The following is a 24,819-nucleotide window of genomic DNA, read 5'->3' as shown; positions in this document are numbered from 1 at the left end:
ATATATACCAGCCCCACTTCTTACAAGAGAGATTGAAATGATGGAAGTTTTTGCTTAACATATCAAAAAAAACCTACAAAATATTATTAACAGAATGAGAATTGAGAACTTTGATTTATGGTACTAAGCCAATTACCAAACTCATTCTGCCCCTAGCAAGAACAGGTTTTGGGATTTGCTTATTCATAGTTCTTATTCCTGTTTTATTCCTGTAAGTGTAAGCTTCAAACTTAGGTATTAACCAACACAGAAGTAGCTCTACTAGGTACCTCCAGGCAAGCACATTTTTCTTATGACTTTATATGCAATTAATTTTTTTAAGAAAGAGGTCAAAAAAATGACCAACCTAAAAGCAGGAAGATCAGCACTTCAGATCATGCTCAGACTAGTGAGCAATACCTCATCATCTGTGTTCTGGTGCACACAGGAAATCACATTTTACTCAAGTCCTAACAACTCTGATGCTGCAGCACTGAACAGGCAACCACCTGCCACCAGCTACTCCTTGGACTTGTGTCCATTCAGATCCCCAGAAAGTATATTTCCAAGAACTCATCAAATGCCAGTTTCCAGCTACATTAAAAAAAGATATGTTTTTCTATTATATATATACACAAACATTTACATTTAAATAATAGAGTGACATTACAGACAATTCTGCCTTAGCATTTTCTCTACACTTCATCTAAAGTAAGGTATGCAATAACAAAAATATCTCACTTGCCAGTAAAATATTTCACTTGCCCCTTTTATTCTTCCAAAGGCTTAATTCATCTAGTGTGCAGGAACTGTGTTAAATTAGGTCCTGGGACATTCTAAATTACTGTCAATAAATTATCTTCCTGTCATAGGAGCTAATTTAACCATCTGAGATTGCTTCAGATAATTTGCAATTCTTAACTATTAACCATTAACAAGTCTCCTACTTTAACATGAAATATCTTTGTTATTAATCCAAGTAGTCAAACCCTCTAACAGTGACCTTCCTAAATCTGTAACTGCAACCGCTTGGTGGTTAGATTTCAAATCTAAATCCAGGAAATTTCAAATCCACAGTGTAATTCCTCTCCAGTTCCTTTCCCTAGTGCTGTGAAAGTCCTGTTGGAAGACTAAATCACAGACAATCATCTTTGCAGAGTTCCTGCCAGGGTCTGCTGCTGAGAAAAGTGGTGTTCACAGCCTTACTGGAAAAAAATTGGATTATAGATTTCATTCCTCCCAACTCTCAAATACCATTTCCTCTTGAGGGTGTGAGGATACAGAAACACTGGCATTTCAAAGTGTCAATTGCTCAGGCTGGGTCAGTTACACACTGTGGTAACAGAGCCAGCCAGTGAGAACCAGTGTTTTCAGTTCACTGCAAAATGCAAGCACAATCTCTTAACTACACTTGAGCTTTAAAACACTAATGGCCCATATTAAGCATTTAATACTAGAGTCTTTCAAGAGCATTGCATGGAATTACCTAAAATAGACTGCTGATAATTTCCCTTTTGGGGCAATGTACTCCAAGACAACACTGCAAAAGATAGAAAATAAATCGGCAATTGCTGTCTCCAGCTGATGAAGCAACCCTGACAGTAGAAAAATTTTTCACCAGTTAGTTCACACTGAGAAAACTATGAAAACAGAAAGGTATTAAATACAAGTTAAAGACAGACAGTCTGGATGGTTTTCAACTCCAGTAAGGGGAGTTAAATACCACCACTTTTTATAAAGAGTACCAGGGGATTCTTTAAAGATTATTTTAGACTGTGAGTTGTGCTTCTGATCCACAACAAGGCATTTGCAGTAAACAGAGGATAATGTTAATTTAGCACACCCTACTGAATTACTCAATGAGTCCAACCTTCCTCTGACTGGGAAAAAAATAATAGAACCTGACCATCCAGGTAAAGAATTACTTAAATCCATTGATTCTTCTGCCAGAATTCCTTCCTCGTGAAAGTAATTTTTAATTTTTATGGGTACTATTAACCTTGTTCTGGAACATATTGGTAGGGAAAAAAATGCAAGTTATCATCTAAAATGTGAGGGGTTTTCAGACTGTAGCTTCACTGTAGAAGAGGAAAAAGGAGCAAAGCAGAGGAGCACTTTCTTCCTCCCCACTGCCCCACCTCTTGCTCCTTTTTAAGGTTGCCCATCTCCTTACCCTTTTTCTGTCCCAAATTCCCAGGCACTACTCTTTAAACATTATGGCTCACACTCCCAAGCCTCATACCAAGTTGTTTCTGCTCAAAAAGCTCTAAATTTTTGCATCAACTTCCACAAAAAGGTCTCAACAGTGAAGAGGGTCAACAGTGAATAGGAAGAACAACTCAAGTTCTACCAAAGGTACCTTGCTAAGGACAACATCTATGGTCAGCCAGTGGCTGCCTGAGCTTTGGTGAATGTTCCATAAGCAAAATAACTCTTGCCTTTAAATTAGCAAACATAGAGAAATCCTAAATGCTATCTCTGAATCTACACTGCTGGGCAGAGATAGAGTCAGCTTGTAGCCCTCAGGTCAAATCAGCCCTTCACAAAGCTCCAAAATGCAAAAACAGAGTGTGTTATTTAGTGCAGCCTGCACCCCTCCACTCCCCCCAAACACACACACACACACACACACACTCACACACACACACACACACTCACACACTCTGCTCACGTGTTTGCTTCAACCCTACTCACATTCTCAGGCTTCCAGTGCAAGCAAAGCCTGTGCAAAGTTTTATAACTCTGCCCACCTCCTACCACTGAGACAGGACATAGCCAGAGCTCACCTAGGACAGAGGTTTGCACTCTAGAGCATTATTCCCTCAAAAGCAGAGCAGCTAAATTAACAACTCTGCAAAATTACACATCAGATTTTTGGGGTTTTTTAAGATGCTGCAAACAGCGTTCCCAGGCTACAGAGCATATCTGCTTTTCAAGACTATTCTTTTCAGTTTAAGGGAAACTTTCTGATTCCTAAAATAGGAATTCTTGTTTCTTCCCTTTCTACTAATAACCACCTATATGTTCATATATATAAGAAATTAACCTCGCTACTAGAGACTTGCTTTTAGAGAAGGTAGGAAGAGGAAATGTTTTCCAGCCATGAATTTAAAAGGATCCTTAAAAAGAACAGAAGTTCATTGTGCAAGTAAGAGCTTAGCAACTCAAGTCTCCCAGGACCAGTCCTCCTTCACTTCTGGCTTAAAAGCTGCAGAAAACTAAAAGCATAATCCCTTATGTTTTACTATACTTTCAGGTCTAAAATGTTTGCCCTCTGAATATGCCAACACTGCAAATAACTGGGTAAGAAGCTAATCACTCTTTGGGTTTCATGATAATTTATAGATACCCAAAGCACCTCACTGGTACATCCAAGCAGCAGTACAAATTGGTCTGTTTGTAAATGGTTTCATCTACCTGAGATGAAAAAGAATATTGATAGCATATCTGGGCAGTTATGTAAATTGGACAACTAAAATTATTCCAAATAATCTTTAGGTCTTTCCTATTCCTACAATAAAATTCATTAATCCTCTCTTTTGTATACAACCTTTGGCAGCCAAGCAATTACTTTGCAGCTGTCACTAGAGAAGTAGTCAAAAAAAAGGGGAAGAAAATAGATTTTGAAAGTTGGCACTCATTCTGTGTAATTGGTTTTTTTCTGATTACAAACAGCTGGAATCAGGACACTAATAATTTTTGAAGCTCTTTGTTCATGCACAAATCTGCTATTTGTTTCTAACATACTGGTTGTAATTTTCTAATTATTTCTGACTTTTTATCTTTTTGTTAGCATAAAAAATTGTAACATTTAACTCTTCTCCATAGCTATAATTAGGAATTTACAACCTCTCGTAGATATCCTGTCAAGACAAACTGGATGTAAGCAAGTTTTAAAGTGAGCGATATTTAAGTTTTTTAAGAAAAAAAACATTAAAAAGCTATCAAAGTTTTGTATGAAAAAATAGTTTTATCCAAGAACTAGACTGCAAAATTAAGCTATTCAAATCTTAGTTATAAATTGATTTTAATTAAAGGTAATTTGACTCATTTCAACTAAGTAAAAATTTAAGTCAAACAACATATTTGTATCCATTTTCTAAAATACAAATTTCTTCTCCACAGTGGCTGATCAAACTTGCCAGTGCAAAACATTTTGAGTAGGCAACTTGTAATACAGTTATGGCTTATTTCTGTGAGAGGCTGACTGCTGAAGTGTGAAAGTAAGTCATTAAAAACTTCTCACTGTGATTCTGCATTATAAGGAAAAAAAAGAAAGAAAACACTTAATGAAGGGTACACTTAGCCTGAAGACACATTCATATTCTGCTTTTCATTTTACACTATTTCAGTAAGCAATTAAAAGACAGCAATTAGTCACAGAAACCCTATTCATACTGGTCTTACTAGAAGATTATACACTTCAGCACTGATTTTATGTTAATATTATGAAAGTAATGAGGAAGATCAATATAATACAGCTAAATAAATAGAAGGATCTCTTACCTTAATCTTAAGACAAGATTCACTGCACATGGAACTTCACTGTATTCCTCACTAACAGCAGGCTGAGACTATTAAAGAAAAAAAGCAGTCTTGTAAAGGATGCCAAAGGAAAAAAAAAATACCCAAAGTTTTCCATGCTAACAGTTTGAAGTTAGCACAGAATATTTAACACATTCTCTAACTCTCAGAAATCCTTTAAACACTTTCAGTACACAGCCTATAATATAGTTGATACCAGTAAAACTCCCATATTCAATTACAGAGAAACAAGTAATAAATAAGGCCTGCATTAAAGCACTGAGTGTAGGAGCTTATAACCCCCTTTGCACCAAAACAACAATCACCTATTAAATAATATGCACACAGTGAGAATTCCAAGCTGCTACTCACAGTACTTCTGTGTAACAGTTAAGGAAGTATTACATCTCCCCATATGCAAGGAACTAGCAGCATATCAAAGTAGGTATCACAGCTCAGAGGATGTTTTCCACAGAAAAATCAGGAACACTGATATCTTTCACATTATCACTCCTCCCTCACATTATGATATCCTCCCAGCTCTCAACTCAAATCTGTATGAAGTCTCAAGCAAAAGTCTATCCTATACACAGAATGCACCAGGCTCCTCTACCTTACTATGATCTCATGCCCAACTTGGCATAGTCACCAGTCACAAAACAGCCTGTTCAAGTAACAAAGGGTTCACAAGCCCTCCCTAAATAATGACTTGCATCACAAATTTCATATGACAGTTTTTTCAACAGTTTTCTATATCAAAGCTACTTTAAAAAATTTGCACAAGGCCCATATTTTATTATCTGTGTATTTTCAGCAAACATTGAATTTTTGGAAAACTATTTTTCACAATCACTAAAACGAGAACAGGGTTTTTTCTGCTTCAATTAAATTCCTTCCATTCATATAAGCTACTCTTATTTCTGCAACTTCAACAGACATGTTATGGCAGTATATAGGAATGTGGAGCTCAAAGACCCAAGAGGCACACACCAACAGTGACAAGATGAACTAGTTTTAGTTCCAAGTCATCTTCTAAAGAATTTTGGGATACAAAAATCAACAGAAGACTTCAAGCAGAGGTTTTTTCTCTTCCATAAACTAAGCAATTTTTTATTATGAGTTACCTGTATAAACTGGGTCACAAGCAGTAAAACTCTCAATATATAAGACAGAAAGACTGTGTGGTGAAAGTCCTTTTTTTTGTACCCAGCTCACATAATGTATCTCAGATGCTGAGGAGCTGTGTAAATTAGGTCTGCAATGGAGACATTGGGGTCATCACAGGAGCTAATGGGACTAAATCTGTCAGGAAGCTGCTAGGCTTTTAGAAGATTTCTCTGACACCAATGAAAACCAGAGAATCTAAAATTACAGGTGAAGTGGCAAGGAACAGACATTTTTAAAAACCATTTAGTCTTTAAGCCATAATACTATTAAACAATTGATTATATCAGCAATAGGGGCCACGAAATTCTGTATAGCATTTTATTCTTCTGAATTAATCTAATATGCTTTAGTACTGAACTATTTTACTGTGTACGGAAGGAAATATTTCAATTAGAAGCTACATGTCATGATATAGACCCTAAGAAGAAAAAATTATTTGGAGATGTTCTGGCTATTCCAATGCAGCCTTCATTACCCTTACAGACAGCAATTAGCATGATCTAGTTGCAAAGATTCATTTAAAACAGCCAAATTACCTATCTTCATGAATTCTCCTGGGCACAAACATAACATGACTTTTAAATTCCTATCCATCCTATCCACTGTGTGCTGAAGCTCATTGTTACAGGCACAATGACATTCAGCTCTATCCTCACAAGCACTTGTCATACAAGGCTGCAGAACAATACTCCCAATTCAATTCACATTTCTAACAGCAGACATGAAAAAGAAATCCCTTTACTCAAATGCTTGGAAAAAAAAAATTGATAAAGACATTTTTACCTCTGCATTCTCCTCCTCTTTCAGTCTTCGTGACTGGAAAACAAATGCAGTGAAATATGAGCAATGCATCTTTATGCAACAAAGATCTAGAAATACTAACAATTAACGTAAAAGACAATGTCTTTCAGAGTATAAATGTCTTGGCATAAACAGAAGATACCTTTTCCTGAGAAATAGCAGCTTTGCCTTCCTCACTCTTTTCATCCATTTCATCATCACTCCATTCCCAGTCCCCATCTTCTGTTTTATGGAGGTGACCACTGGAACCTGGCACTCGTCTGACCTGCCAAAATGTTATATACAGACATCTTTAGTCTTTATTGGTGTCAGCAATTATTTGCATTTTTTATTTTATGTGCTCTCATTAATTTACTGCAGGAGCCACTAACAGATTCTAATATCTGACCTTCTTAAGACAGTGGTGTTTGATGTCTTGCATTGTATGAGCAGTGATCAACTTGGCTCTATATTCTGTTGGTTGGTGGCAGTGATGGAAAACACAAATCAGGGGGAAAAGCTAAATATAAAAATCCGACTAAAAAAAATTACAGTGCTTTTCAACATAATGAAACTTCAAAAAAAGGCTAAACTGGTATTAGCCCTCCTCTAAACCCCTATGGTTTGCTGCAAACCATGATGTGCAGAGAGATGCAACATGTGACAAATCCCAGCTGCTTCTAAATCGTGTCAGGTACCATACCAGCAAGATGCATGAGATGAAAATAGTATGGACCACTTCAAGTCTGAGACCATGAGCTTCCAAGGAAACTGTGATGCAGGCATTAATACCATTTTTCCAAAGCAGATCTTCATAAAGAGCTGGGCACTTATGCTATTTCTGTACTGGGCTTAGGCCAAACATAATTTGGAACTGGCTGGATTGACACCACAAGAGCATGAGTGATAGGGGCCTTCTTCCAAAACATTGTCCATTCACAAATATGTATCTTGATGTCTGTCTGGACTCTTTTCCACTCTTCTTTCCTTCACTTCCCAAACACTCATCTGCAAACTCTCCCTTCCCTTTTGCACATATAAGACTAAACCAGAGAAGAGGGTGACATTTTCAGACCTCAGCACACTTCTGCACTTCCTTCAGTCCTTATGATATTGCTCCCTTACATTTCTCCCCTGTACAACTGAATTAGAGTGCCCTATTCAGTTTCTCCATATTTTGTTCTCATTTTTAACTGAGAAGAGGGGAAACCTATGCAGGACACTGAGGGAATACTCTACTCCATCTCTTGATGGACAAATTCTGTGCAATTTTCCCTGTTTCCCATACCAAGCTCCTGTTGGACCAATTTTAGCCTAACAACCTCCAAGCTTGGTAAAAGCAGCTTGTGTGTGCTTGAGAGAAAGGACCAGGCAGACATCAAAGCAAGCAGTAGCACAGCAATTCTTTACTCAGCTGCAATCAGCCCAGGGCACAATCAGTGGGCTCTTACTGTCAACATTGTCAGGGATCAGCACAGGCACAAGGTAATCTAGCAGGCAATTTGCCTGCTGCTTGTGGAAGCAATTTATTATCTTTCAAGGAGACTAAGGTAGGCTTTTGTTTAACAGCACAGGCATCTTCCAAATGGCTCTACACAAACCTAGCAGAGGACAACACCCCCAACTAAAACCATCTTTTCCAGCACAATAGGATATATTGATTTACAGACACATTCAAACACTGCATCATGCACTAATCAGTATCTCTTCTGCTTCCATTTTCAGTTGTTTTGAAGACTTATTCTAAACAGAATGATTTTAATGGGGCTTAATGACGCTTGCATCATTTGCAGAGAGGAGCGCAATTCAAGTTTTTAAATAGACTGCCTTTTAATAAAAAAAAAAAATGGCTCAAAGAAAAGAAACTTAGCACAAAGCAAAATATCACGTTAAATTAAATTATTTTCTTGAGAGGTTTCTGAAAGCAGCAAAACAAGTTTACTGGTACTCTGTTTCAATCTGACTGATTCCCACCAGCACACATGTTCACAGGAAAGAAATTATAACTTCAGCTAGAGCAAAGTATTCAATCTATTCAACTTTCAAAAATGTGAAGTTGTTGTCTAGAACATTTTTTAAATTGGTGTGTATGCTTAGCACTTGCAACATTTGGTGAATTAATTTTTAGACTAACAAGCCTGACATTGATCACTCACTTCTGGTTAAAGCCTTAAAGAATCAGTCACATATGGAAGGCATGTACCCTGCCTAGGTGAAGGAAACAGCACAAGTGGCACACCATGTCTGCAAAAAAATTGTCTCTTTGTCCAGTGTAAACATCTCACTCTAGTATCAGATATTGGATGGAAATATACATAATTAATATAATATATTAAATTTCTGATCTAGCTATCACTTGAGATACTAATAGCAGACTGATACCTCACACAGCATGCTTGTGTTCCACTCCAATAATAACAGCATTAAGGCAACTAAGAATATTCTATATATTTCTCCTGATACCCTGCTACAGGTCTTCCATTTTACAGAGAGGAATAAAGCAGCAAACAAATGAAGCTATTTATACACAAGGGCACAAAGCAAATCCAGGACAGAGCATAGAATCTAAACAAACTTCTTGTGTATCTACAAAAATAAGAAGTAAGTTGGTTTACATTTTACATTGCATGCAGTAACCATACAAATGTAATTTTCCTATCAGCTTCAGTCAAAAATACACATTGATAATTCCTTATGCTAGAATTTTAGCTCTCAAGAAGTATTTCAGAGGGAAAGGAAAACAAAGTAAAACATGCTGATTTGGATTTTACTGATTAAAAATTGTAGTGATCCTTCCAAAATGTGAACTAAACTGATCATTACTTCAGCTAATAAAAAAAACAATGACAGTTCAGTCTTACAAGACAAATTAACACATATTAGAAAACATATTTCATGTAAGTCAGAAGACACCAGAGAACAAAAAATTACTTTGAATGACTGGCAGGTAAACTACAGCCAACACAAAAGTAGCTCAGAACATTGAAATGTACAACCAAAAGCTGTTTCTAGGAAGAAAAGCCTAATAAGGTACTGTCAACATTACCACAGCTGTGGAAGAAAGACATTATGAACATCAGTTAAAGCAGAGAATGGTTGAACAAATCAGTTAGTGAAAAAACCAGGACCACCACAGAATAGTAAGAATTATATCAATAGTAGTAGCAGTATTGCTATGTAAGTTGTTCCTGGTTAAAGTTTATTGCGGAATACAATACAGTTACAAAGATTTAATTATAAGCTAAACTGCTGTATTTGTCTCCACCCTTTTAAAGTAGGATACAGATAATTTAACATTTCCTGCCAATAACACCATGCACTGGCTTTCCAGGAGAATGTCTGCCACATTTCCCAAGCCTTGATGAAAAGAAGACTACAATGTAGAGAAGCAAAACATAAGTTGGTTTCTAGGCACTGATGTACTCACTATATGTGGATGCCAGAGACTGGGAAAAAAAGAATCTATTATTCATTCCTATCCCTTCCTCTTAAACCATTCTGAATGCTGAAAATATCATCATGGAAAAAAACATTAGTCTTTCTTTGTTTTTCTCCTACTTGGAAAAAAAGTTTGAATTTGCAGTGTTTCATACTCATATGCAAATATTGGAATATTCCCTAGAGGCATCAATTACACTGGAAGCTTAAAGTCAAGAAATATAAGATCATTATCTCTTTCTTCATGAAAGAATAATACAGGAGACCAATAATTCTGCACTGAACAGAACCTCTTCAGCTTTCTACTGGTTCTGAAAGAGCATCCTTTCTAAGGGATAACACAGCAGAAGTCAACAAAAAACAAATCTCTGTTTAAAAAAATAAATATAATCTGCTTTAAATATTTATGGAACTGGTTTGTTTTTATATGCCAAAGAGTATCATGGTTACATGATGACAACTGTGACACCCAAGGGCATGGCCATCAATTGAGAAGACAGCTACACTCCAATTTGGAAATGCAATACAGTGCAGCTATCAGTGAGAGGAAAACAAAGGCATTATTAGCTGAAGAGAGACACGATGAGGGAGCAATTCCTGCACCTCTAGAGGAAATGATGAGAAAAGCACCAGTGAATCCATGTGCCAAGTCCTCACTCACTCCGGGGGATTCCTTGTCCAACACCCTCCCCCTTTCCACTCTTCACCAATTCTTCTATGCTGGGATAATGCTGCTCAGAGACAGCAAAATGCAGGGGCTCAGAGTAAGACTGTGTCATTACCAAAACATCTTGTTTACAAGTGCAAGTATACCCTGAACTCCTAATTCTGCTTTCCTTAAACACCAGTTTTTACCTAAATATTGCAACATGCTTATTATCTCTGCTTTCAACCTGAGTACAAAATTGGAATCTGATTTTGCTTTGAGAAACTGCAGTTTTGCTAAAATTCCAGTCACATGGGAAATGTGCAAATTTAGTAACTCAGTATGATTTTTGGTTTTCAGACATTATTTCTCCATTTATTAGTTCCACTACGTAAACTTCATTACTCAATGTTATTAACTTCAAATAATTCTTTCACTCACATTTTAACAATAGTCCTTTCAGGCATGAACATGTACCTGTGCTCAGGAGGATGTTTTCAATTAATTGTGCAGAGGAGATACACTGCTCCACAAAAGTGTCATTTTGCCTCAAACACAAGGAATCCCAAATGGCTATCAGGCACAACCCTATGGCTAATTCACACATGCAGAGCGAGGCTCTTTTCCATCCTCTTTCTTTTCCCTGCCTCCTTCCCTCTACCCTTCCAATCAAATTAAGGTGCCAAGGCCAAGGATACCTGGCAAGAATCAAAGAAAGCAAATCAAAGATACTGCAAATTAGTGAAGTACCTCAGTACTCTTGAAAGTTGAAGACAGACACAGATCTTTAGAGTTTTCTTTCCTGGCTGCTCTAATGAATGCACATCATGATGGTGAATCACTACAAGAAGACTTTTCACTAGAAGGATCACTAGATCCACCTTGATAATCATAATTTCCAATTCCACCATGCTTTTCTATCATCCAAGCTGTTTACATTCTTAAAATAACCAGAGGTGAAAAGAAGGAAGACAAATACAGCCTCATGTAGTGTTTTCATTATTCAGTAGTAGAAAACTCATTATAAGGTGGGTTTCATTGTCAGCATTAGATACAGAGTAAAGGATATTTATGAAAACAATCTATTACTGCAGAATTCAAAGAAGAAATTACTATGACTTTCACTTACTTGTAACTCAGAGGCTTTAAAGTACCATGTCAAGGTGAAATTCTAATTTCTACCTTTTTCTATTTTCTCCGAGGTTTCCAATTGCTTATGTACATAAGAGAAATTACTGTAATACACATTCTGCATTCCACATAGATTTTAAAGAGACCTGAACTTATTCAAGGTTTCTCTCAAATATTAAGGTGATCAAATTAAAACGTGAGTATAGTTTTCAAAAAAAGTCATAAATTAACATGAAAATAATTAACAGAGATCTGCAATTTTTATAAAATCCAATTTTGTAAACCCTACAGTGTTTCTGTTTTAGTCAGATATCAAGAAGCAGCATGCATTCAGCCAGGCTACAGCATTTAAAAGCTCCGAGCTGGAGGGAGACTCCCAGCCTGTGAGCGCAGACACAGCTCTGGCAGGATGGATCCCGCCAGCCCATGGCACTGGATGTGGCTGCCCTCTGCTGCCAGGAAATCCCACACAGCCCTGCTGGGATCTGCATCCCTGACACTCCCTTTCTCTTCCCATACTGTCTGACTTTACCTTTAGCTGCAGATGCACTGTTTGAATAACCTTCTTCTGGAGCTGTTTTTCAGAGCTAGACAGAAGCGAACTATTACTGTCCCAGCCCTTCTTTCTGCTCTGCTGGCTTCCATCTACTTGTTCTGGTTAAAACCTTGAAGTTTCCAGATCCAGACATAATTTTAATTCCTTGAGACAAGAGCACTTTTCAGCTAAATTAAGTCCCCTATAGTATCACTGCATAACACCATCTCAAGGATGTCCTGCTTCACCTGTACTTCCCTTGCAGTTCTTCCCAGGAACTTCCAAGAATATCACCAGTATCAAGCACAAGTGGAGTGGGAAAAGGAATGTCAAAACAAATAACACACAATTATTTTTGGTATTGTACTTGTAAAAGCTTTACAGGGTCTAACCAGGAAAACGTATTTACTTTACACTTTGTTCAGATTCTTGAGCCTGGGGTCTTTCCATTTTAAATTTCCCTCCCTTTGTTTTTTTGGGTTTTTTTCTAACTCTAGGGCTAAATATTTTTGTAATTCATTTGCCTGCATGACTTTCCTGACAAACATCCCAAAAATATACAAAAATCACACATAATACACATTTCCACATCCTCCCAAAACTCCTTGTAACCTTTATGAACAAAGGCAGAAAGGTTGTCTCTTCCAGAGACATGACACATCTTCCCATGACACTAAGGTGATCAAGCTAGCCAGCTGTTGCTGGCTGCATTGACACATTATTGATCTGGCCTATAATCTGGGAAAATTATTAAATAAAAACTAATTCCATTGAGACACTTTCATTTAGGGAGCCATTCCAAATCCAAGAGAAGTGATCTGGTATTGGATGTTATGTGAGTGAAATGCTTGAGGTTTAACTTCTCAGAAAGTAAACAGGTAAAACCAGCACCTTCCTGCGCATTTTCAGTCACAGAAAACCAAATACTTACAAAACAGGGCAATAAAATAGGATTATCTTCTGCTTATTTACAAGGCTTACTCCCTGATCAAAGACTATTACCAGCATCACACACACTCAGACTTCCTTTATCCTGTCTTGATTCTTTAATCACGACTCCTTCAACAGCACTTGTAAAGAAAATCCTTCTCCAGTTCTGCAAGTTTCAACAGCTTCAATAAATACCAAATACTTAGAGCTACTGGTCTAATCACCAAAGTTCTCACTGAGCTCCTGTCAGTCCATGTTCAAGGTGTTTTTGAACAGGACAACAGGTCATGAACACAACATTAGCTAAGGAGCAGATCAATGCAGTTATACAAGAGACAAGGACTCACTGCAAAAATGAACTGTGAAATGGAATCATGACAGCCTGTGGACTGGAACACACCTTCCAATAGGGAGCAGGACTACTTTTCAACAGCTAAGATGAATCATGTGTGAGCTTTTAAACTCTGCCATAATAAGTAATCCAAGTTATTTTAGATATGCATATGGCTATTTGAAGTACAAAGGCACTAAACTAAGCCATGGTTTGTTTCAAAGCTCATTTCTTCTGTAACCATTAAATCCATTTAAGAAGGCACAAAATCCAGCCTTCACAAGCAGTCACACAGATGGTAAAAGCACCCTGTGAAAGGAAAGACTGACAAACTCAAATAGTGCAAGGAGTTCCATGCATCTAATAGCACAACTATTGTTGTGCTACTATTGGGTGGCAAAAACACTAAGCAATCTTCTTCCTTTATAAAAGATGTTAAAGCAAAGCTGATACAACTGCATGTGTCTGCCCCTTAAAACATTTTGCAATTCTACTACCCACTAATGCAGGCACTGCCTTCTCATTATTAGAATTGCTGTCAAATTTACATTTTTGGAAGAAGTGTTTTTATTAAATTTCCCTTCCAACAACTTCTTGAAAGTAAAAAAAATTACCTGACATGGTGTGAATGGCAAATTCTCCTTTTTTTAAGTATATTCAACTATGTAAACACAGCTCCACTTTTTTTTTTTAATCCACTTTTCTAGATAACCTGAACAATTAATCCTCTGCAATGGAAGGCCCTCCCTCACACAAAGCCTTGCCAAACACATATTTATAGTTCAGCTACTGCCTTCCAGAAAAAGTGTTCCAGTATAACAAGTCCCTTCACTTTATATGTCAATATCATTTAAATAAGCTGTTCTTAAACTGTAAAGAAAAGTTAATATCAGCTTGCATTAACAATCTGAGCTCAGGTTCATGTTGCTCTCTGCTTTTCAACTCAGCTAGAGTCCAGCTGTACTAACATACATCACTGGTGAGATGTATCTATCAGATTAAATCCATTACTGCAGCAAGGAAGGGCTGCACATGTATGTCTTGCTGAGGTGCAATCATGCTGTTACAGCTGTCCAAGAAATCTGGCATATAATGATACTTTTCTCATTAAATGCAGGGGATTGATGATATCTTATGTAATGAAACATGACCATTACCTTAAAATAGCTGTACTGAGGAGCTAGAATTCCAACCCATCCATAAGAGAATTTTTAGTGAAGTATAATAGAAACTGGTATCACTCACACTAATCATCTCTTCATGCTGTCACAGGTTTTTCCCACTAACGTACAACTCTCAACTCTAAAAAAAGCTTCTATTAAGAGCACAATGCAATACCATCATTCCAAAAATAGAATTCTAGCCCAATTATTGCTCAGGGTTTATTTTTTTTTACTAGCAGCACTTCAGACAGCAATAAAATGAAATGCAGATACATGTTTTTTCCCTGTTCACTTTGTAGAAGTGGCAGTCATGCAGGAGATTTTAAAAATTTAAAAAATAGGATTATAAAACTATAAAATTGACCCAGGGCCTTTGGGCATAGAGAGTACTTACAGTTATAATTAATATTTTAGTGTGACAAGATTTGAAAACTGACTGTGGAACTCTACAAGCTGTTTCAAATTTCAAATTGCTCTATTCCAATACAGCAATCCTAATCACAAATGAAGCAATTTAGTGTTCAGTTAGAAACTAAAACTACTTTAGCATGTGTTATAAATAGTATATGTAAACTCTTGGGGGGCTGTTTTATGCCAGCAATGCACACAGCCCTCATTCAAGCAGGACAGGGCAGGCTGCTCTGCCATCACACCACCTAATTTGGTAGAGGCACAAGGTGTCAGGGCTCCTACATTTATATCAATGACAAAAGCGTGGCTTTAGAGTATGTCCCTGCTTACCCAACCACACTGAGCTTGGACCATTCCTCACAGGCTTTTCTCCAGCTCTTCTTCATACCAGCAATGCTTTCACAGGTGAGCAGTCCCATTAGTGAAACCCAGAACTGCCAGTAAGAGATTGCATGGTGTAACACTCACTCCTGTGGATCAGTACCTATATATATCTAACCAGGTTCCTGCACAGAAAGAGGCAGGACATGCTCCTCCTGGGTAAGTGGTTCAGCATTATCCTTAATTACTAGGCTAGGGCAATGAAGAAGGACATAATTTAAAATTCAGCAGAATTAAAAGCAAACAAAGCAATGGAATGGGGGAACACATCTCTTAAAACTCTAATGTTAAACAGCATTTTAAACACACAATGATGATGTTGCTCAAATGGAAAAATGTTACTCAAAGTTATCAAATTGGGGTTTAAAATAGGACACCTTTACAGCAACAAATGTTTTCCTCAAATAGAAGACCTATGTACCTGCTTTCAGGATTTCACAAACAGACCAGAAGTCACATTCAGAAAAAACAGATGCAAGAATATGCTATAAAGGCCAAAGCAAAACATGTGAACACTATGTCAAGAGAGAAGAATTTAAAGTTAAAACTGAACTGAGGCTGGAGTTCTGGGTAACAAGGCAAGCAATTATACATGTGGTAAATGGAAGAAAAATTAGATTACTGCAGGGCAGATCTGACATCTGTACTAGCAGTGGTGCTACAGATCATTAGTCATAGGCATTTTACACCAAGTGCCACAGAAGATAATTTGCAGTGATGACACCAGCTCCTTCCTATCTATTGCCCTAGTGATATTAGCTTTTCAATTACAGGGGTTACTTCTTCCAAGAGCAAGCTCTTAGACATTTTACATGTTAATGTTTAAGTAACCAAACTCTACTTACACAAGCTTTTTAAACAAAACCCCAGAGTTTTATTATTAAAGTACATTTATATTTTATGGTATCTTAAAAGAGCAGCTACATGCACAGTTCTAACAAGTGAATTAAACTTTAAATCTCCAATGAATTTTAATATTGTGTCCCTTTAAAATATAAATAATTTAGCATTTTCAGTAGCTAAAACCCAAATATTTTTTTCCATTTACGATGTAATTAAAGACGTATTAATTTGTCTCCATCACTGTATAATTTTGATTTCTTAAGATTAAAACCTCTTTCCAATTAGAAAGAATTGTCAAACAAGTAATTAAGAAAATTATTTCTGGTGCTGTACAGGAGGCTACCCTGCATTCCCCTCACAATTCCAAGTGCTGTGCTATCTACAGAAATATAAAGCACAGGTGCATGCATGGGTGAACAGGCAGTCTCTAAAGCTGACCGGGATGCTGGAGAGGAAACCCCCGAGGCCAGGCTGTGCCAGGAGCCCGGCTGGCACCAGCTCTCCTAAACCACTCCCGGCTCCCGAGTAAAGGTGCGAGCCGCAGCCCAGAGCCGGGTTTCCCCGGCTGGATCGCGGCTTGTGTGGGCATTGCTGCCACCGCACGGCCAAACCCTGAACAACTCCAGCCCTCAGGGCGAGCCTGCTCAGCACCCCTGACACAAACCCTCCCAGAGCCCTTCCTGCTCCAGCCTCTCAGGGCCCACACCAACCAGCTCCCAAAATTACTGCCATACAAACAACATGCGAAGGAACTTGAAGCACTCAGGTCCTGCTGTCTCTTCCAAATGTGAGCCATCAGCTGTGAGAACACTTCAATGCTGCAGAATTACACCAAAGCAATACTCCCAAAGACAACAGAAAATCATACAAGTGCCAGTCAGGGTAGCTGACATGCCAACAAAGACTAAAACAGCTCCTTTTCTGAAATGTCCTCCTCAAAACACCCCCCAGTAAGCCTGCTTTCAGAAGGTCACTCAGCACACTACCATGTCACCTGCAGAGCTCAGCAGTCTCTGAGCAGGTGCCTCATTCTGAAGAGGCATGGTGAGTTCAGTCACAACAGAAAGGGAAAAGGGAGTTCAATAATTTTTACTACGACAAACAGGAGCCTGTTTCTTAGCTGTTATGAACAGCAGTTTGCTCCACATTTAAAGGTTTTTAAATACTTACCTGTTAGGAGTTACTATTTTTTTTTATTCTGCTGCACATGACTTGGTAAGTTCATTTATACAATTGCCAAAGGCACCAGAGAAATACCAGCATATGCCATAACTGTGGGTTTAACCCTGTCACCTGTGGAATAAGGCTTCACTGGTCTGAAAAACTCAGCAGCACTCTTGCACAATTTCGACCTGACTTTTTGGGAATAACATTTGATATAATCCAAAGAACCAGGCAGTTGTCAATAAATTTAACTTAAAGTATCTTCACCCTTTCCCTAGGTGATCAACGAAGATATTGTGCAGTTTATGAACCTACATATTTGCAAGTCAACTTTTCCCTCCACAACTACTTCACCTGTAGCTTTCTAAGAGGAATTGAGAAAAAAAATGTATCAAGTATGACAAACATAATGTATCATTTTGACAAGGCTAGAAAGGAAGTAAAAATGCCTCAGGGCTCCTAGAGAAAGCAAGGCTGCAGAAAATGTTCATTCAAAATTCACTGTCTTTGAAGGACTACATTAAAAGTATGGCTCAATAAGTCAACTAAAAATGTAAGGCAACTGAGGAGTCCCTGCTTTATTTTCCACACCAGCCAAGAAAAATACGTGAATGCACTCACCTTTTTTGCTCTTTGTGCTATATTAGGTGTTCTAGTGAGAAGCTTTTCAATCAGGTATTCTCTATTCTGCAAAACCAACATTTGTTAAGTTAAAAATCAATACAAGGAAAGAGAAAATTCACATAGATTTTAAGGCAGAGCAAAATTTACTCGTAGGGTTAAACGTTTTACCTTGGCTTTCTGGAAAAATTTGCATTTTAAAAGTTCTGCTGCTGTGGGCCTGAAAGATCAATAATAAATTAGAACAGAAAACAAAGACCCCTCTCAGTGAATACAGTACAAGACGTTAGTTAAATGGTACGTCTCTAAAACTTTTGAATTAGTACTGTATGAATGGGGAATGAATGATAATAGCTACTGAATTAATTCACACAAACTCACTTACCACACACGAAAAAAATTAAGCCTCTCTATGGCAAAAATACCACAAAAGAGAGAGAAAAAAAAAATAAATCAATCTCTTAAGCTGCCAATTTTCCCCCTTTTTTGTTCAACACAAATGCATTTAACCTTTTAAATAAGACAAACAAAAAAACCTCACAAAAATGGCAGGTATTTCTTTCTTCCCCAAATGACTCTATGAATACAATTAAAACTTTGCTCCACAGCTGCAATAAAAGCGTAATTACATTTTCTATACAGCAGCATCAGTACTTCCTATTGGCATTCTTTTACCTTATTGATGTCAGCAGATATTCTCAAGAAACTATACAGACACTATTAATCTGATGCATAAACCAAAGAGAGTCATTGGGATCATCTTCCAATCAAACAGATAAATACAAACCAAAACAACAGCTGTAAGGTAAAAATTGACACTTCATTTTTACTTGCAGTTCTGTTTTAAGTCTGTTTCAGCATTTCCAAGAGATAACCACAATGTCACAGCTACCAAAGTGATTCCAACAGGAGGTTTTGTCTCCCTAGCTTCAGAGATCCAAAAAGCTACTTAATCTAGCCAAAGCCAGATTCTGGTACTGAAGCAGACTCTGGAGAGAAAGCGAAGCATCTCTTGGGATGAGATAAAATCCTCCATCATTTCCATTAGGAGCCTATACCATCATCCAGGACTAATTTTGACACGAATTTGTGGAAGTCAAAATCTTCAAGACTCATAATTTCTAAATGAATAGATGCAACATCTGCTCTAGTTTACCCTTTGAATTCCAACAAGAGATTGAATATAGAACAAACTAGGTAAAGCAGTGAGAAAGAATCCATTTGGAAAATCTCCATCTCAAGAAAATCCCAAACATCTGACCTAGTTTATTTCTTTGAGGAGAAAATCTGTACAGTAAGTGAATGAAAGAGGAGTAGAAAATTGTATGTATGTATGTATAAGTTCATACCTGCAAGGATTAATGAAACAACTCTTGACATTAACAAAAAGAATTCAATTTAGACACAGACAGTAGGTTCCACAGAGCATGTATTTTTCTTCACCTCCAAAGCATCAAGCTCTACAATAAAGGAGCTCTGATCAGTGATCCTGTGGAGACCACCAGACTCAGCAGTAATTCATACATGTATTTTGGATGAGCAAAAAGGAAGGGAAAACTACTTAAAAGAAAAATCAGCTTCTGTGCCAAAGTTTTAAAATTCTCAAAGTACAGTACCATCACATCTCATAACATGGCTATGCACACTTAAAACTATGTTTTAGTAAAGTTATATCCAAACTAGTGTTCTCCATTCCTCTACCATTAATCATGCCAGACACTTCTGAGCAGGTCTGGACATGCTTTCGGGCCCTGTTCTTCCACACAAACTGAGGCAATGAATTGTACTGAGGACTGTGAGCAGCATCCTTGGCACTGGGAAGAGAGAAACACCCACAGAGATCCCCAAAAGAAAAACATTATAGTCTGAGCCAACAGCAGTGCAAGGCCACTCCTGGATTTGCCACAAAGAGCAAAGACTTCTCCCACAACTGGCATGATGGCTACTGGAAGGATCTCCATGAACAGTTACATCCTGGATTGTAAGAAATATGAAAAACAGTGATGACCCCCCAGTACAAAAACAATTGCCCTATAACTGTTTCTATCTGAACATCTATTTGCTGGTCTAATTGTTCCATTAAGGTATTGCATGTGTTTTAATAAATGTATAAATTTAAGTAAGTACCTTAAACACCAATGTTTCAACACCGATGCCTTTACTACACATTAGGTAGCTCAGCATTATGTATACAAGGAGACAAGGAAAACTCATTTTATTTACTTGTCATTACTTCACACCACTTTAATCTTGCCCTGAAACTTCTTAGATACAGGAAACTAAAAGAACCTTGATTATCAAGAGCTTAATTATCCACTATTATTGTTATTCCTATCTGTAAGCAACCAAACTGCAGCACTAAGCCTAAAGCATCAGGACTTGCTACTCTAAGACCAACAAGGGAAAGCAGTACACAATCTGAGAGCAGTACACAAATGATCTTTGAGTGAAACAATATTTCTCAAGTATTTCAAGAATAAAGACCAAGCCACAATCTTTTTTCTTAATTATACTTGTTCTCTAGTATTCCTGCTGTCACCTTTTCAATTTGATTCCCTACAACCACAACCTGGACCTAGGCTAATATTGTATCAGGAAATACACACCATAAATGACACAACCAGGATTGCTCTCTCTGAACAATCTTTCCACAAAAATTGCAGCTCTGAAACTCAAGAAAACAGTGATATACTAAATGCCTTAGGAAATAATGCTAATTAGAATGTGCTTCCTACAATTATTCAACAAAAAAAGCCTTCAAAAATGGGTCTGCATAAAAACAAATAAATAAACTAATTCAGGGAACTTGGGACCTCAGCAATGGTTTTGGAATAGATATTTAATACTTTCATCACCTTGGCTACTTAAAAACATAGCAAGAAAGAACAAACAGCAAAGACACTGTGACATGCAATTCCCTACATAAATATGAGGAAACTTCAACCCCTAACTTTACAGTAAAAAAACAAACACATCTTAATAAGAAATTTCTCTGGAAATATCCCAGTTTAAAAAAACACTAAGTTTATGTTATGAGAAAAATCAACATAAAATTATTTATTTTTGTTTTCTTTTAACAAAATATATTTGATTAACAACTGTTCTGCTGCTCAGTCTGAACAGGCTTGTTAGACTTGTGCACAGTATCAAGATTGATATCTTGCTTCAGATAAGAAATTAATATGTAGAGCAAGGACTTTTGCTTGATTGGCGCTTAATTCAATACTGTGTTTAAGTACAAATACATTAGGTTAACAATCAGAAGAAGTAAACTTAAGGAACAGTAAAAAGGCAATTTCTTCTCCCTGGATGGAGGTGACTGAAGGCTGCTATTTACAAAATTCAAACTATACACTTAAAGATTATGTCACTGTAGCTTGAAGTAGTCTACATATTTTCAAAAATAATTCTATTTTACATGGCAATAGTGACCTACCTTTTGGAAGGATCTTTTTGAAGGCATAATGAGATTAGTTTTCTAAAGGATTTGCCATACTTTTTCATCATCTCCTTGTCCTCTACACCTGTCTCTAAAGTGGGAGGGTCATTTTGAAGCGTTAGCATTAACACCTAAAATAAACCCAAAAATGAGGTGTCGTAAGCAAAACTAATTTGAAATGCAGAAATTAAAAGAGAAAAAATACTCCACAGAATACATGTTTAGATAGCCTGAGTTGCTATTGAAAATGAAGTAGTACTAACTATCTAGCAGTGTTAATAATACAGCTAACAGCATTAACAATTACAAAGTGATTGTTACTTTCATAGGAGGGTATTTGTGATAAGGTGCTGCTCCTGTTGCCAACTCAATGGCTGTTATCCCAAAACTCCACATATCGGCCTTGAAGTCATAACCTCGCACCTGAAACAGAACCAGAAGTGAAAATCAAGGTGGTAATGTCTCAAGTTCCAAAATGAAAAGACAAAATGTTTTACATTTTTAATTAGCATTACAAATACCTGCTCCATTACTTCAGGGGCCATCCAACAGGGAGTACCAACAAATGTTTTCCTTACTTTGTTACGAGTAACATCACCTCCAGTTGCTAAAAATGCACTAACACCAAAATCTGTGAAAGATGAGAAAAGCTGAGATCTGTTAAACTATCAACAACAAAGCAAAAGTTTCACATTTTAAAAATAAAGTCCATTCCCAAAGGTATGCTTATCTAAACTCTCCATTGCAGAGCTGACCTTTGCTCCACAACACACTGTTCATAAAATGCTATTAAATAGAAGGTATAGTTTTATCAGGGAAATCCAGACTAAAACATCCTCAAGTTTCACCTCCCAGTATGTGTCTTCCTGAATAAAGTTGCAAAGGATTCCAGTACATCTGTCACTTAGGGTTTTCAAATATGCACTTTGTGCCAAGGTTTGCATCTGCTGTTGTTCAAAGACAAGGAGCTTCTTCTACATAGCAACTAAATATGAACATATTTTGAACAAGAGATAATACTATATGTAACTTCAATTCTCATGGGAATTTGATAAACCAAAGACAATCAGAAAAGTCATCACTATTATGTACTTAGCAGAACAAGACATAAATAGCTTTTTCCAAATTCTAAAACAGAAGAAGGAAAAAAAAAAACACCTCAGTGTTCTGTTAACCCATTATTACATCAGTGACAGCTGTATGGGAGAAGTAGGTATGTAAGAGGAAGAAAGAGCAGGTTCCCAGTGTACACAGAAACACTGTCAGTTTTGAATGGACCTATATGAAGAGGATTTTCAACTCCTTACAATCCATTTATACTGACATCGAGTAGTTCACTATAGACTTCCATTTATTCCCTATTGCTTTCCTCTTATTATCTGATTTTAAAGCTGATAAGAAAACACCTCCAGTAGTGACAGAAAAATGTATTTTTATCAGTTTGTGACACTGGCATATTAAAGCCCTTAAAATACATATTTACAAGGTAGTTTGAAAGCATCATTTATATAAAATTACAACTCCTGTCTACAGCCATTTTTAATACTGAGGGCTCTCAGTGCTCGGTCACCCACTGTAGACCATGGAAAGCCTGGCAGTGTGCTGGGGGAAGGGACAGGCATCACCACCTGCTCCCATTGTTTTCCAGATAATCTGATATGAGCCTTGCTCTTATGAGACCAAATAATTTAATTCTTACAGCTCAAGAAGCACATCAATGCACTCAGAGGATGTTTAAGATGCTAAACTATATTCAACAGATACCACTGCCAGACAAATGGCAGATGTGCCAAAAATAATTCTCAGTGAGATATATCTCATGCATCACAGTGACTAGTAAACTTAAAGTCAAAGTCCTTATGAAGGACAGTACACACAGATTGTTGGATCCCCAAGAATTACTACAATTTCTTGCAGAAAAAAACGAAATTAACAGAAATATAAGTTTCTACCATTTACAAGCTTTTCAAAGGGTGAATCAAATGGAAGCATTACGAGGACATTAGAAAGCTTCCTTATATATTTGATGGGACACAGAAAAATACTAAATAATTTCTGAGTCAAGTATTATTAATCAAGAATCCTGAAATCTGAAATGGGGTAAACCTGTGGCTACAGCAAAAGGAATATTTAAAAGTCAACAGAAAAACTTATCCCCTTGGTATCAGTGGTACCACCACCATTACCTGCTATTTGTACAGAGCCATCCTCACCCAGAAGAATGTTGCCAGCCTTCAAATCTCTAGAATGTACAAACAGGGGTTAGCATGAAAGCACATACTGCATATTTTATGCAAACAAATAAATATTGCATACTGAATAGTTTCACAAGATAGCATTTTCAAATTTAAACAAAAAAAAAAGGAAGGTGATGTGCAAAATGTAACTGAATAACATTAAAACAGAGTGCAGAACTCAAACTCTTAACAAACTTTCACACATAAAAAGACCAGAATTCAGCTCTAGCATAAATGAGCAGAATTCAGGGATAGAATTTGAGAGACAGATATTTAGGTTCAAAGTCTAGTTTACCACCTTTTATAAACATAATCTCACAAACTGAAACACTTAGAGCTTTTTCACATCCAACTGCACCACTAATGAGAAAGAAAAGTTGAAAAAAACCTGTCCTCTTCAACCTCTTCAGAGAAGAGACATATCTTCAAAAGAAGCAAATGTACTGTACATTTCTATCCAATTAAGGTATTAAAGCTCAGGAACAGCAGAGATATTTTGCCATCAGGTACAGTGGTGAAAAGTCACTTGGCATTGAATGTATTCAAAATTTAGTACGTGATTAAGAGTTAACAATATCTATTTAACACACTATTCACATGCAATGTTCAGAAGAAAACTTTCTGGTTGTTTTGGTTTGGTTTGTTTCTTTTTTTATTTCATAGAAACATGCACCCCATTTTTAATGCACAGTTTAAAACTGTCATACAGAATCTATCATAACTGAGACTTGAGAAAATTAACCTTTCCAAGCTTTATTGAATTTCTATTATTACTGAAAGGTAATATAACCTGTTTCCTCATATATATATATACACATATAAAAAAGAATTAATTGAAACAACAGAACAAGATCCCCAAATAATTTTGAAAATGTCTCCAACTAACAAATGTCAGCTGACACAGTATTTCCTAACTATACCACAACATTCACCTACAATGTACATGGAAAATTGAAGGCACAGTGTTTCAACTTCAACAGGACTTCTGCACAGTTTTAAAAAGGAGAAATCTCAGATGCATCATATAGATCTCTCTTTTTATCTTAAGGTGCTTTAGGAATAAACATGGGAAATTCACAAATCCGACCTCAGAAAGTCC

General features: G+C 37.0%; 1 protein-coding gene across 9 annotated transcripts in view; it reads right to left on the bottom strand.

The window, feature by feature from the left end:
- Positions 1–24,819, bottom strand: part of STK39 (serine/threonine kinase 39) — a 77,128-nt gene that overhangs the window by 28,477 nt on the left and 23,832 nt on the right. For 8 of the 9 annotated variants that reach the window (XM_079311568.1, XM_079311575.1, XM_079311567.1 and 5 more), the window contains 9 exons: positions 23,670–23,725; positions 22,005–22,114; positions 21,805–21,906; positions 21,481–21,614; positions 18,216–18,264; positions 18,045–18,110; positions 6,614–6,736; positions 6,454–6,486; positions 4,486–4,553 (listed from right to left, as the gene is read on the bottom strand). In XM_079311568.1, coding sequence (XP_079167694.1) covers positions 4,486–4,553; positions 6,454–6,486; positions 6,614–6,736; positions 18,045–18,110; positions 18,216–18,264; positions 21,481–21,614; positions 21,805–21,906; positions 22,005–22,114; positions 23,670–23,725 — 741 coding nt within the window. Of the gene's footprint in view, positions 1–4,138; positions 4,233–4,485; positions 4,554–6,453; positions 6,487–6,613; positions 6,737–18,044; positions 18,111–18,215; positions 18,265–21,480; positions 21,615–21,804; positions 21,907–22,004; positions 22,115–23,669; positions 23,726–24,819 lie in introns of those variants that run through there. The other variant, XM_079311572.1, reaches the window with a different exon arrangement.

Source organism: Erithacus rubecula (genome assembly GCF_903797595.1).
Source record: "Erithacus rubecula genome assembly, chromosome: 8".
In the NCBI taxonomy this organism is placed as follows: Eukaryota; Metazoa; Chordata; class Aves; order Passeriformes; family Muscicapidae; genus Erithacus; species Erithacus rubecula.
This window is presented reverse-complemented; position numbering and strand designations above follow the sequence as displayed.